The sequence below is a fragment of the Mus caroli genome, unplaced genomic scaffold (genome assembly GCF_978045245.1).
Source record: "Mus caroli unplaced genomic scaffold, Mus_caroli_1 scaffold_9, whole genome shotgun sequence".
NCBI lineage: Eukaryota > Metazoa > Chordata > Mammalia > Rodentia > Muridae > Mus > Mus caroli.
In genome coordinates, this window is record NW_028227264.1 from 26,141,412 (window position 1) to 26,154,837 (window position 13,426).

Consider the following 13,426-nt stretch of genomic DNA (forward strand, 5'->3'; position numbering starts at 1 on the left):
TTGCCCTTGCCTCTTGCCATCTGGTTATCTTTGGTGTTAGCTGGTCTTACTGTCTCTGAGTGTGGCTTGTTCCTCCTGTAAGGCTGTGTGTCAGTACTCCTAGATCAGTTCACTCCATTAGGAGTTTGGGTACAGGGTCAGCTCTAGGGTGCAAACGAAACCAGAAAGATCCTGTCCCCAGCTGTTCCTTGGTTTTGTTGTCCTGATGGCTCTGAGTGGGTCCCTCTTGGGCCAGGAATTTGAGCAGAAGTGTTGGCCTTACCTATGCTCACAGGTGTGTCTGCACTCCTGGGAGACTAGCTCTTTCCTGATGGTATTTGGGTATGGAACTCTGTGACACAGGATCAGCTCCGGGCACAGATGGAAAACGGAAGGCTGTAATATAATTTTTAAAGGCGTATCGCTATGACGTGAATGGTCATACATCCTCTGTACTTCACAGTGCACTCTGATAGAGAGCAAATATTCTCTCTCTCTCTCTCTTTTTTTTTTTTTCTTTCAGAAGAGCAGAGGGGGCTCTTCTTTTCTGGTAGCATGATTCTCTTAACCAACCTTCTGCTTTGGCTTTTCCTGTGAACTATGGCTCACCATATGGCCCATTGAAAGACTTTGGGATCAATGACATTGGTGGCTGCATGAGCCTTACTGAGCTGGGAAGGCTCCTCCTGCTGTTGGACAGCTAAAGACAGGCATGTGAAGGAAATTCAATATGGAGTTAGATTTTGTAGCTAGCTTGATCCCACCACTGTTTGAATCCCATGAGTGTGAAATTATAAAATATTATAAAATTATAACATTTAAATTCACAAGAAGCAAAGTCTATGTGATAGAGGTGTGAAACTTGAACAATATGCAGACATTATGTTCAATGTAGAAATGATTTGCAATGCTTGTTCCAATATAAGTACATGTGAAATCAGACACTGTGTGTGAAGTTGTTTGTTCATTAGTATGTTTTCCTGTGGCATATAGAATTATATGTTTGCATTTCATTAAGTCATTTTGATGATGTGTGGGTCAATATACAATAGAACCTCAACCTTGCAAAGACAGATGTGTTCTCATGCTTCTTTCAATTTCTCAGTGCTGGTGCTGGGCGCACAGGCTGTTACATTGTTATTGACATAATGCTGGACATGGCTGAAAGAGAGGGTGTGGTTGACATCTACAACTGTGTGAAAGCCTTACGATCTCGACGCATTAATATGGTACAGACAGAGGTAAACTGATTTGCCCTTAATCAAGTTTTTCTTGTTTTGGTTTGGTTTTACTGTTGTGTCTACCATATACCAAATGGGACATATTTTTAATATATAATCAACCTTAACCATTAAATCATATAGAAAAACTTTGGTATCTTAATTTAATAGTTCCATTTCAGTATATTCTCTGTCTTCTCTAAACTTTATTAAACTAATATGAAATTGTCTCTCTTTCCTTTTGATAGGAACAGTACATTTTTATTCATGATGCCATTTTAGAAGCCTGCTTATGTGGAGAAACTGCCATCCCTGTGTGTGAATTTAAAGCTGCATATTTTGATATGATTCGAATAGACTCTCAGACTAACTCCTCTCATCTCAAAGATGAATTTCAGGTGCAGACTGTTTCTAAGGTTTCTATGGAAGCCTTTCCAATTTGTTCTGGGCACTAATAACTCTTAGAAAAGATCTTTCAAGTTAAATGTGTAACCTTTGATTCTTCTGAAACTATAACATTTGTGTTTTTTATTACATACATTATGGATTCATTTTTTATTAATGCATTGATATCTGTTATATCCTGATGGGCAAAATGAGTTCATATTCTGAAAAGAATATAAGAAAAAGATACTATAGTATTCAAGTCTGGTTATGATTTGAGTGTTTATAATTTCTTTATTTCTCAAATAGAGTCTCAATATTTTGACCTTCATTGGCATGTTCCATGTATAAGCATCAAATAATAATAATATCAGGAATTTGTATTAAACATTGTTGTGCTCACTGCCTTTATACTTCCCTCAGTATGGAAGAAAATGAGTTCACAAGTAGCTCCAGGAAACTGCTATTTAGATTCTTGGTGTAGTGTTCTAACATGACAAAATGTGATTGTAAATGGTAGCTTCCCCTTTGAAGGTCATCATTACCATTGTGGATCACCATGAATTTTCTTTGACTGTGCAGTGAGTTTAATGTGTAGCTGTGTTGTTTTGCTATTCCTTCCTTTTGAGGAGAGACACGTGAATAAAAGGTGTCTGCCAACTGCCTAACTTCACAAGCTTCATTAGCTTAACTAAAGAGTCTATCAGCCTGTCACAGAGGCAACTGCCTTGGCCTTCAATTGCCAAATCCCTCACCTTCCACTTGGCTTCCCAAACACTTGGTGGATTTGTGTTATGCGATTAAATGGGTCACTATCTTCTAACCTATGTTCCCTTTCCTCTTTAGACTCTGAATTCGGTCACCCCTCGACTACAAGCTGAAGACTGCAGCATAGCCTGCCTGCCAAGGAACCATGACAAGAACCGTTTCATGGATATGCTCCCACCTGACAGATGTCTGCCTTTTTTAATTACAATTGATGGGGAGAGCAGTAACTACATCAATGCTGCTCTTATGGATGTAAGAGACTGACTCTTTGTTAGTGAAAAATGCCCTTAAAATCTACAGAACTCAACTGGACACTGGCTACTTTTTTTTTTAATTTGGAATTATAAAACAGACTAGAAAGGATAACTGAAAATTGTCAATGAAATACAAATGGGAAAGGATTTTAGGCTGTATCTCCAGAGATTCTTAACAACTATAGCATATATAGGTTTATTGTAGATTTGAGATTGATAGTTATAGTATCCATATAGAAAAAAAATCACGTTATATATCTCATCTTAATTGTTTTAAGATTTAATTTAATTTTATCTAAATTGATTTAAAAGAAATTGGCACCTTATTTTTTTTAACAGTAAGAACACATTTTAAAATCACAGAATGCCACATCCTAACCCAATTGTGGATTTTTTAATTTGGAAATAGTTACCTGGGATGCTCGTTGTTCCAGTAATTTAAAACTAACTAGTTTTATTATTAGCTGAGACTATTTAGAAATAACTAAGGAAGACATGAGCAATATCATATTAGCAAACCTACCATCAAGAAAGAATTATTTTGACTTGCCACTTTGCTAATACTTACAGGTTCTCCTGCGTGCATCCCATGTGACAGTTGTCCATAAACAGAACAACAGGGACGGGTTTACAATTCTCTCATCAACCATCTTGCATTGGTTATCTCGGGAAGAAGCTAGAAAGCTATTAGGAATCAGAATCCTTTAAGGCAATTTATTATTTTCATTCCTGTTTCATTTTCAACTATGAAACTCTAGCAAGGAAAATATAGGAGAGGAGTCTTTTTTTTTTCTCCTGACTATTATGAGGTTTTCTAAGTTGCTACCCCTTTTCTGTTTTTTTTTTTTTTTTTTTTTTTTTTTTTTTTTTTTTTAAAGACAGGGTCTCATGTATTCCAAAAGACTTGTAACATTCTGTGTAGTGTCTCTACCTCTCCAGTGCTTAGGATACTAGGCATGTACCACCATACCCAAGTACTTGTTGGGTTTTGGAAAATTAATGTCAATAAATGTGTAGCTTAGTAACAATGTGCAGCATCCTATGGTCTCCTGCAAAGACTACGCTTACGTGTTTTTTTTTTCTTTCTTTCTTTCTTTTGTGCTACAGAACCTAATAATCTGAAAGCAGGCTCTCACTGAAACTAATCCCAACCTTGATGAACCCTGAAACTTGCCAGTATAGCTTTAATTTGATATATTTATATTTTAGTATAGGTCATGACTGACAGATTGCCCAGGCCAGATAAACACTGCTTTAACAACTACAGAAAGTAGATACCACACTGAGAACATGTTGATGTTCTCACAGCATAAGAACTGTACAATTTTGAGGTACCTGTGGTTTTTCTTTTATTGAAGAAGAAATGAATGTTGTAACTTTATTTACACACACACTTGTAGAAATGAAATACATATGGATAAAGCAGAGATATTTTGCTGATTTTTCTTCCAGCCTTTCAGAAACTCATTACCTTTGGGAAATTGAAACTGTCATGGACGGTCTTCACCTCAGGAAGTCCATCCATCTCTCCCTCTGTGTGTGTCCTATGTTAACATTTGTCCGTGAAATAAAACTGGGAGGGATTCAAACACTTTGACAACATTAAACTCTGTCATTTACTAGTTCCATTACATTCTGGAACCAGTATGTCCTATGGCTTAGGTAATACTCCGGTTCCAGACCTATGTAATGTTGCTACCACTACTTGGTCCTACAATGGAGTACACTGAATCTGTTTGTACAACTGACTGTGAATTTTATTCATTTTTTTTGAGACTTTTATAAATAAGAACAATGAAAATATGATCATGTCTACATCCCTTTCCCCTTCCTGACTATGCATTTTATGTTCTTGTATTTCTCAAGTGTCCCATTTTTCCACAGAGCTATAGGCAGCCAGCAGCTTTCATCGTCACACAATACCCACTGCCAAACACTGTGAAAGACTTCTGGAGATTAGTATATGATTACGGATGTACCTCCATCGTGATGTTAAATGAAGTGGACTTGTCTCAGGTTGGTAGACATACATTGATATTGTGCTTTTGGATACAACCTAGCAGAATAATAATAAGATATCATTTCCTACTTTATAAGGACTCTAATTCCCTTCCCAGAGTTTAAAAAAAAAAAAAAAGAAAGAAAAACTCTCTTATCTTTCCTTTCCAAACACACCTAGGGCTGCCCACAGTACTGGCCAGAAGAAGGAATGCTGCGATATGGTCCTATCCAAGTGGAATGTATGTCTTGTTCAATGGACTGTGATGTGATCAATCGAATTTTTAGAATATGCAACCTAACGAGAGTAAGTCTCTCTCTCCTCTCTCTCTCTCTCTCTCTCTCTCTCTCTCTCTCTCTCTCTCTCTCTCTCTCTCCCTCCCTCCCTCTCTCTCTACCTCTCTCTACCTCTCTCTCTCTCTCTACCTCTACCTCTCTCTCTCTCTCTCCCTCTCTCTCTCCCTCTCTCTCTCTCTCTCTCTCTCTCTCTCTCTCTCTCTTTTACTAGTATGAGTAAGTCTTTTTTGGGGTCATTTTAACTAAGCTGATGCAGAGGAAGTAGGGATGTAATTATATCCAAACAACGGGAAAGGAAGAATTAATGAGCACCACACAACCCATACCAGAGCCACTGATCACCTTATGTCTTAGTTCCAGGACAGTATGTGTTCCAGACACAGGAAAGTTGAAATGCTGAAAGCTAGGTTTTCCTCTCAATGATTGCAATCACATGTCCCATTTGGAAATCTAGACTCAGGCAGATTCTCAGTTATCTCTGATAGTCTGGGCCTGGTCCCACAGCACATGTGGGCTTAGGACAAGGATGAAGGCTCACCTTGTAGTATTAACATCTAGTCCAGAAAAACATACTAATGAAAAGTAAGAATAATCAGGATGACAGCAGCAGGGCACAGGATACACCATGCCAGCATCATAGGACACTTCCCAGTCACTGTTTCAGGACCCGTGTGCAATGGGAGAAGCCAGCCACAACTCTCCTGCCCCCAGCACCCCATCGACATATTCTGCCTTCCATCTCACTAAACACTACAGCATCTGACTCTGTCCACTTCTGAAGGAGGAATCAATGTCGCTGACTTTTGCTTTTTGTCAGCAGTAGAGTGGCAATTCTATCTGTCCCACAGCAATTTTTTGACAAGTTACACTCATTGTACAATAGACTCTCTGAAAGTCTTTTTTAAAAACCAACTGCCAAAAAAAAATAAATCTACTAAAACTATTTAACTTATGTAACTAGATAGTAACCAGAACTAAAAGAAAATAACCTTCTCAAAACAGCACTTCTAAAAGAGACAATTTCCATGTTTTTAATGATATTGGTACTCTTTATGTCTATGATTTTAAGTATGTGGTTAGAACTGTCATATTTCTTATATTGAAAAAACTATCTGTATATCTTGCTAATTAGGCTATATGAACATAAGTAAGAATAGGATTAAACTCATAACCAATTCCATCGTTCATTTCAGTGGAGGAAAAAAAGAATGAATTCAGTCATAATATTCACGCATAGTTTAGATTGTAATTTAAATGGAATCTCATTATGTTTGCACATCTGTCTTAATATTCTTCTAGTAATATTATAACTAAGCAACTGTAGCTGCTCAACTCTAGAAGCAAAGCTTGTCTGTGAGTTGAGCTTTTTCTATGGAATATATTCATATTTGAAATCTGCACTGCTTCATTTTTTTTCCAGAATATATATATTGCTTTGGTTACGGCCCTGTATATATTGTGTTCTGGTGTTTATTAATCCAGTTTTCACTCTCTATTTCATTATTTAGTATCATTCACTGCATTGTGAGTTTAGTATATCAGTGCAGTATTAGAGAAGATGAGGTGCATAGCCTTTCCATGGGAGACTTAAGATCCAATACCTTGTGATCACTCACTCAATCTGATGTATGGTCTCCTCTGTATTTTCTCTTCAGGGTACTATGTCTGCCAGAAGCAGTGCTATTTTGAAAGTATCATGCAAAGTTCTTGCAACACACAGTTTAAGTCAAAAGGAGGAGGTTCCTTATGTCTAAAGAATGTATACCTTATCAAAGAAGGCTAGCAATGCATGAGTAACTTTACCAGTGTCTGTTTACTGACATGATGTACATGCGTTAGAGGAGAAGCACAGACTATAAATTGTTTAACTGGATGTTCAGACATAAGTGACCCGAAAAGATTTCTGTAAAATAAGGGTATTTAAGCAAAAAATTTGAAGAATTCGTAGGTATTATTTGAGTGTGAGATAGCTAGAGACAGAGAGCTTTCCAAGAACACTGAAGTTATGTGGCATCACAGGAAAGTCTACAGGCAAACTGTGGTCAAATTAGCTATTCTACTTGATAGTTAAAAGAACCCTATAGAAAGAAGTTCTCCAAACAAATGGGACATCCTCTTCAAAGTCCTCAAGGCAAATAGAAAAGAGGTAAATGAGCTTAAGGGAGATCAGTGTCTCCAACCTCAATGGCATGTTAGGGAGAAAACCGGTGTGATGGTGGAAATGAACCAGATCATGAAAGGAGTTTTACATCCTGGTAGACTAAAAGCATTAAGAAGTCATGAGGTCTAAGAATGACAAGATCACTTTCGAACTTCAGCAAAATCATGATGCTCACAGTAAGAATAGATGGAAGGTAGGGTGGACCAACCTACTTCACAAGCATGCCAAGATATTTGTCTTCAAGGTGACTTTAGAGCCCATCAAGTTGGCAATCAGTATAAGCCATCTCAGGCAAATAAAAAGAACAAGTTGTGGGTTCTTGCTCTCATACCTTGGAATGTTTCTGAAAAGGCACCAGAATTACTAGACTCAGTCCAGTACAAGTTCCCTCTGTATTATAAACAGTGCATGTCTTTTACCATTCGTTAAAGGTTCTCATCCTGATGTTCATAAAATGCTGTTTTTCTCTACAGCCACAGGAGGGCTATCTGATGGTACAACAGTTCCAGTACCTAGGCTGGGCTTCTCATCGAGAAGTGCCTGGCTCCAAACGCTCGTTTTTGAAATTGATACTCCAGGTGGAAAAATGGCAAGAGGAATGTGAAGAAGGGGAAGGCCGGACAATCATCCACTGCTTGTGAGTAGGGCAAGGCAGGGCAGGGCATCATGGCCTTGCAATGCAGGGAGCCTCAGAACTCATTTCCTGGCTAGCCTTTGCTTTGTGTGTGTTTAAAAGATGTTCCTCAAATCCTGGCAGACAGACCTGCCATAGCTCGTATTTCAAAATAGAACTCTAGTCTCAGGAATGAATATTTTACTACTAATTTTAGTTTTGTTTTCTGACTATTAAATCAAATAAGAGATGACTCAGTAGTTAAGAGCAGTGCCTACTTTCCTAGAGGATCTGAGTTTGATACCCAGGACCTAACTGGTGACTCACAACCCTCTCTTGACTCTAGTTCCAGGAGAGCTGATGCTCTCATCTGACCTCTGTGGGCAGTGCATGTGCTGGGTATACAGACAACATGGAGGAAAACACATCCACACAATAAAAATTATGCAGTTGTTTTATGCTTTAACTCTTTCAAGTTCCTGTCTGGACAACTTCTGTTTCAGGCAAATGGTTAGGATCTCAACATCTCTACATTACAACAAATTATGCCTGTCACATATTCCTGCTCAGAAGCTCCCGAGAGAACTTTATCCTCTAGTATCCTCCCCTCTTCCCTTCACACACAAATGTAGAGGAGAATCCAAAGAAATGGGAGAATTTTTAAAGATAAGTGTCCTTTCCCAGGAGAGTGTGATGGTGTGACACGTGATTCCCCTAAAGGTACTAAGCATATCGTTGCTTTCAGGAATGGCGGTGGACGCAGTGGCATGTTCTGTGCCATAGGCATTGTTGTGGAGATGGTGAAGCGGCAAAATGTGGTGGATGTTTTCCATGCAGTAAAGACCCTGAGGAACAGCAAGCCAAACATGGTGGAAGCCCCGGTGAGCCACAGAATCTTTCGAGGGTCTCAGTGACTACTTAGTCATATACCTACTTACTGGTGGGGCTTCACATACGTAGAGGAAATTAGTCAGATGTGCACATGAATCTTGCTGGGACGTTGTGACTAATAGGTAGGGTGTAGCTAGTCTGGCTTTGCCTGTATAAATGCATTCCTCATCACATAACCTGTTGGGTGAAGAAAATGTTCTCATTCAATTTGAGAAGTGAAATTTGTCCTCCTTATTATCAGTGAATTTGTGCTGTGCAGTAAATAGTTCTAGGAAAATAAATTTCACTAATGTGTAGTCTGTTTTTTGCTTGTTGAAGCATATTGAGTTAAGTCGCAGATATACTCATAGGTCACCTCAGAATCTTAGACACCTATTTTCTGTTTGTTCACTTACTTTGTTTTAATTGACTTATTTTGGTGTATGTGTGTGCATGTGTGGGTGTTGCTAGGTATGGAAGCCAGGATCTCAAGCATGCTAGGCCAGGCATTCTACCACTGACCTATATGAACAGACCTGACGCCCAGTGTTTTTGAAAGAGCAAATGAAGTTTATAGCAGCTATTATCCATATTCCTTCCCCATCTAATCCGAATGTAAATTGTCAGTCTGTCTTTGCTGTCAGCTGAAAAGCTTTTATCAGCCTTACAGTACAGTGCATATAATGTAACATAAGTTCTCCTATGCTCACAAAGCCTCTAAAATAAGGACCAACGGGATACGTGAGCAAGGCTTCATCTGAATGGAGCTGTGTACCAAGTAAGAAAGTTACTGCCTCTGTAACATGCTTGACTTGGGGGTTACACATAAGTACAAAGAGACTGGGGAAGGAAGAGCAGCTGCAGCAATCATAGAAAAGAAAGGGAGAAAAGCCAGGGCATCATTGTTACTTGCCCTACTTTATTAAGATGATGGGAGCAGCGGAGGTGTGGGGGTGTGGGAGGGAGAGAGGAGGAAGGGGGGAAAGAGGGAGAGGGAAAGAGAAGGAGGGGGAGGGAGGGAAAGAGAGAGGGGAGGGAGAGGGAAAGAGGGAGAGGGGTAGAGGGAGAGAGAGAGAGAGAGAGAGAGAGAGAGAGAGAGAGAGAGAGAGAGAGAGAGAGAGAGAGAGAGAGAGAGAAATTCAGTAAGCTCTTGGTGTGTTTTCACCACTTCCTGCTTGGGGTTGTTCACACAGGAAGTGCATTGTTTCCTGAGACAAACATCTAAAGACTTCGGTTTATGCTGTTTCACTCTGGCTAGTGGCAGCTAACTTCTCCCTTTCTCGAGTGCTCTTAGGAGACCTCAACTGGGACCAGATAATGTCACCTTCTCTGGGATGCAGGCAGTTGAGAGGGACAGAGAGTATTGATTTTAGAATTTTTACATACAGAATGGACAGTAGATAGTTATGACTCTCTGGTTTCAAGATGTATAACCTGTGAAATATACTCTGCCTGAAACATTTCAAGTCACATGCCTTCAGAAGTAACATCTGTCTCCAAATTTGCCTTTGATATACCACCTTTTCTTTGACTTCTAAGTTTACAGTTGAAAATTTGTTCTAGAACCTTCCCATGAGTTACTGTTTTCCTTTTTATGTCCCACAAATCTTGACAGAGTTGACAGAATGCACTGCTTAATCAACATCAATGATTAATAAAGTTTACTATGGTTTGGGCTGAGTTTGGTATGGAAATGTAGATTTAAACAAAATAGAGAGGCACTGACTGGCTGCAGGCATTTTTTTTTTTTTTTTTGACCTTTGGTGGGACTTCTCCCAGGAAGCTAATGTAGAGCATATTTACGTTGGTAGTCAGAGTGAAAAGCAATAATCACCTCTTAGAAACTTGTGTTGCCTGTGCCTGTTGTCAGAGATTCTGGATATTTTAATATTTACTTTATGTTCTGCACTAGTTCAGCCTGCCTAGATTTTACCTGCTTGGACTGGGCTGGGAACTGTCCAATTAATTATATAAGTCATCATTTATAACAGTCTCTGATCTTTTTAAACTTCTTGATAATGGATTTTAAGTGACTACACTCAAAAGAAGTGTTATTTTAACTCAAATGTTGCATTATCAACTGGATCAACAACATTATCAATCAAGTTGTCTTAATTAAGAAGAGGTGTCAGAAATCTATTTAGGCATAAGTAAGCTTGAAGGGTTATTTCTTTTTAATTCTTAAATATTCCTTTTAAATTGGTTGAAATGGTATTCTGATACCATTGTAAAAGGTAGCATACAGGGGGTGCTTCTCGGTCTCTCTCTACCTATCTGTCTCTCTGTCTCTCTCTTTCTCTCTCTCTTTCTCCCTCACTTTTATCTAAAGAGATCATTTGGAATATGGAGGAAAGCACAGGTACACCCCAGCAGCAATACAAAACAGAAAGATATTGAAATAATCTAACAGGTAATCCAGATAATCCATATGGTAGATTTTTGCGTGATATAAAAAGACTCAGGATGTGTAGCATACAACATGTAAAACAGAAAATCCTCCTGAGAACTCCGATTTTTTATTATTCTGAGATGATTACTATGTCAGCCGTGTACTCTTCCCCTCCCCCATGCCAAGACAGGGCTTCTCTGTGTAGCTCTGGCTGTTCTAGAACTCACTCTGTAGACCATGCTGGCCTTGAACTCAGAGACCCACCTTGTCTGGTTGCTGGGATTAAAGTGTGGTCCACCACAGCCTGGTTCTTTACCTTTTTGTAAGCTGGGAAACATTCTTAACTATTTTCATCCTATAGAAATCCTTGGCACTATATTAAATGATAGGAAATTTAGGGCAAAGATAAAACATCTTTTTACTGCTGCTCCTTTTTCTTAAAAGGGATCATTAGACTTGAGTATAAAATATATATAGCCAGATGTTCCTGTTATATGCAAAATAAGTAATTTTCGACTTTTAAATAATCTAAATTGGGTGTCAAGAACTCACACAGATGCTATTACTCACCATTAGCCTTTTGCTAACTCCTTTCATCCCTTCTGTTCTGACATGATACAGGAGCAGTATCGTTTTTGCTATGATGTGGCGTTAGAGTACCTGGAGTCCTCATAGTTCGCTGAGACTATTTGCAGAGCATCGAAGCAGAAATCCATTCGTCTGTTGAGCCAGCAGCTGTTGTACCTGTTACTGCACCAAGAGATTTTAATGTAAGGGGGTGGGAGGCTTTTACATTGGAGAGGCAAACGTATTTTTCTTATAAAGTTGTGTATCTTAATAAAAAGGACTTGATCAGTGTCTGTGACTGTATGAGAGCATCCACATTTCGTGCCACCTAATTTTATCTTTAATCAGAGGCAGATTCGGATGAGAAGTGGTCTGCGTCTGTCCAGTGACCACACAGCCTTTTCTCTCCTGCTTTCTGTAGAGCAGCTACCACACATTGCATGCACTTTGTAAGTGGCATTTCCCTCTCTTTTTAAAATAAAAGCTGTGGGACCTTAAGAATGGGGAAGGAAACAAGCTGTGCAAAGTCATGGCAAATTTCATTTTATATGTTCCAAGTGTACCAGATTCTATATAAATGTGTGTGTGTGTATATACATATATATATATGTATATACACATATATATACATATATGTGTGCATATATACACATATGTGTATGTATATACATATATATGTGTGTATATATATACATATATATGTGTATATATATACATATATATATATATGGCTTATTTTCTTTTAATGTGCAATGATGGCTGGATCATTTAAAGTTCCTTTTAGAAAATAACATAAGCCAAAGACTGAAGTGTACATATGTCTATATGGAAGAAGCACATTATATTTATTGGTTACTTACATTACTTTTTTGATGGATAAAATACTACCGCCACAAAATCATTTTTGTTGTTGTTGTTGTTTTAGGAGAGTTAGCTAAAAATCAATGGTAAACAATTTTTTGTAGATTATTTTTTGTATGTTTAGTGTAAGTAAAGGATAAACTTTTTATTCATAAACCAGGAAGCAATGTTTTCTGTAGTGGTTTCCTTGTGTACATGCCTGTGAATTAAATTTATGTAAAACATCTTGGCAATTGTCTTTGAATAGAGGACCAAATTAAAACATTTCACTGAAAATGTAGTTTTCCCCCAGTTTCATTAGGTAAATGATGGCTTGATGGTTGCATATGAGAAATCTGCACAGCAGAAGACATTGCAGGTAGCTTGCCCAATGTTGAATATTACCTTTAAGCATTGTTTAAACATTAAAAGAGTTAGTCTCTGTCTATGGCCTGACACTGTTCAGGATTACCAGATGACAACATTGCTGCTTGCAGGATCAAGTTTTAGCAGAGTATAAACTGCCACCGTAGCGCAGTGTTCTTTTTGATGTTTCCAAGCACAAGCTTTGGGTTTCTACAATAGACAGTGCAAATAGATGTGTGGTCTCATTCATGTGCCCCACATAGCTGTAGCGTCACATCCTCATCAGCTTGCAGTTTGTTATTAACTGAAGCATTATGGTGTCCTCTTCCTACATTGCCTGTCTATGACATGGTGCTTATAAAGATTTAATGAAAGTAAGAGTGAAATAAAGTTTTTATAATTGTAACATTTATTGATTGAACATCATTTTCTCTTCTAAATTTTCATGCCTTTATTCCCTAACAAATAACCTCTCTATGACTCAATATGAGAATGTCACAAAAATCCTACTGAAAGCATGATTGACATCCAGGCTGTAATATGTTATATTTTTGTTCCCTAAACTGTATAACATAGTCCAGGTCAGTGAAGGAAGAAATAGCTAAGGGTTTAGTGTCTATTATTAATCATTATCATTATTTTCTTGTCATAATTTGTATTAGTTGCATTCTGCCAAATATCTAAGAAAAAATGCTTTAACAGAGCAAGAATTTATTTTAG

At 38.2% G+C, this 13,426-nt stretch overlaps 1 protein-coding gene across 8 annotated transcripts in view; it reads left to right on the forward strand.

Moving 5' to 3' along the window:
* Ptprk (protein tyrosine phosphatase receptor type K) overlaps positions 1–13,112 on the forward strand; it is a 514,942-nt gene extending 501,830 nt beyond the window's left edge. For all 8 annotated transcript variants that reach the window (XM_085842716.1, XM_085842715.1, XM_085842708.1 and 5 more), the window contains 8 exons: positions 1,085–1,220; positions 1,448–1,597; positions 2,430–2,603; positions 4,490–4,621; positions 4,785–4,910; positions 7,535–7,698; positions 8,420–8,555; positions 11,555–13,112. In XM_085842716.1, coding sequence (XP_085698842.1) covers positions 1,085–1,220; positions 1,448–1,597; positions 2,430–2,603; positions 4,490–4,621; positions 4,785–4,910; positions 7,535–7,698; positions 8,420–8,555; positions 11,555–11,608 — 1,072 coding nt within the window. In that variant the 3' untranslated portion in view covers positions 11,609–13,112. The remainder of the gene's footprint in view (positions 1–1,084; positions 1,221–1,447; positions 1,598–2,429; positions 2,604–4,489; positions 4,622–4,784; positions 4,911–7,534; positions 7,699–8,419; positions 8,556–11,554) is intronic.
* Positions 13,113–13,426: the final 314 nt, after the last annotated feature.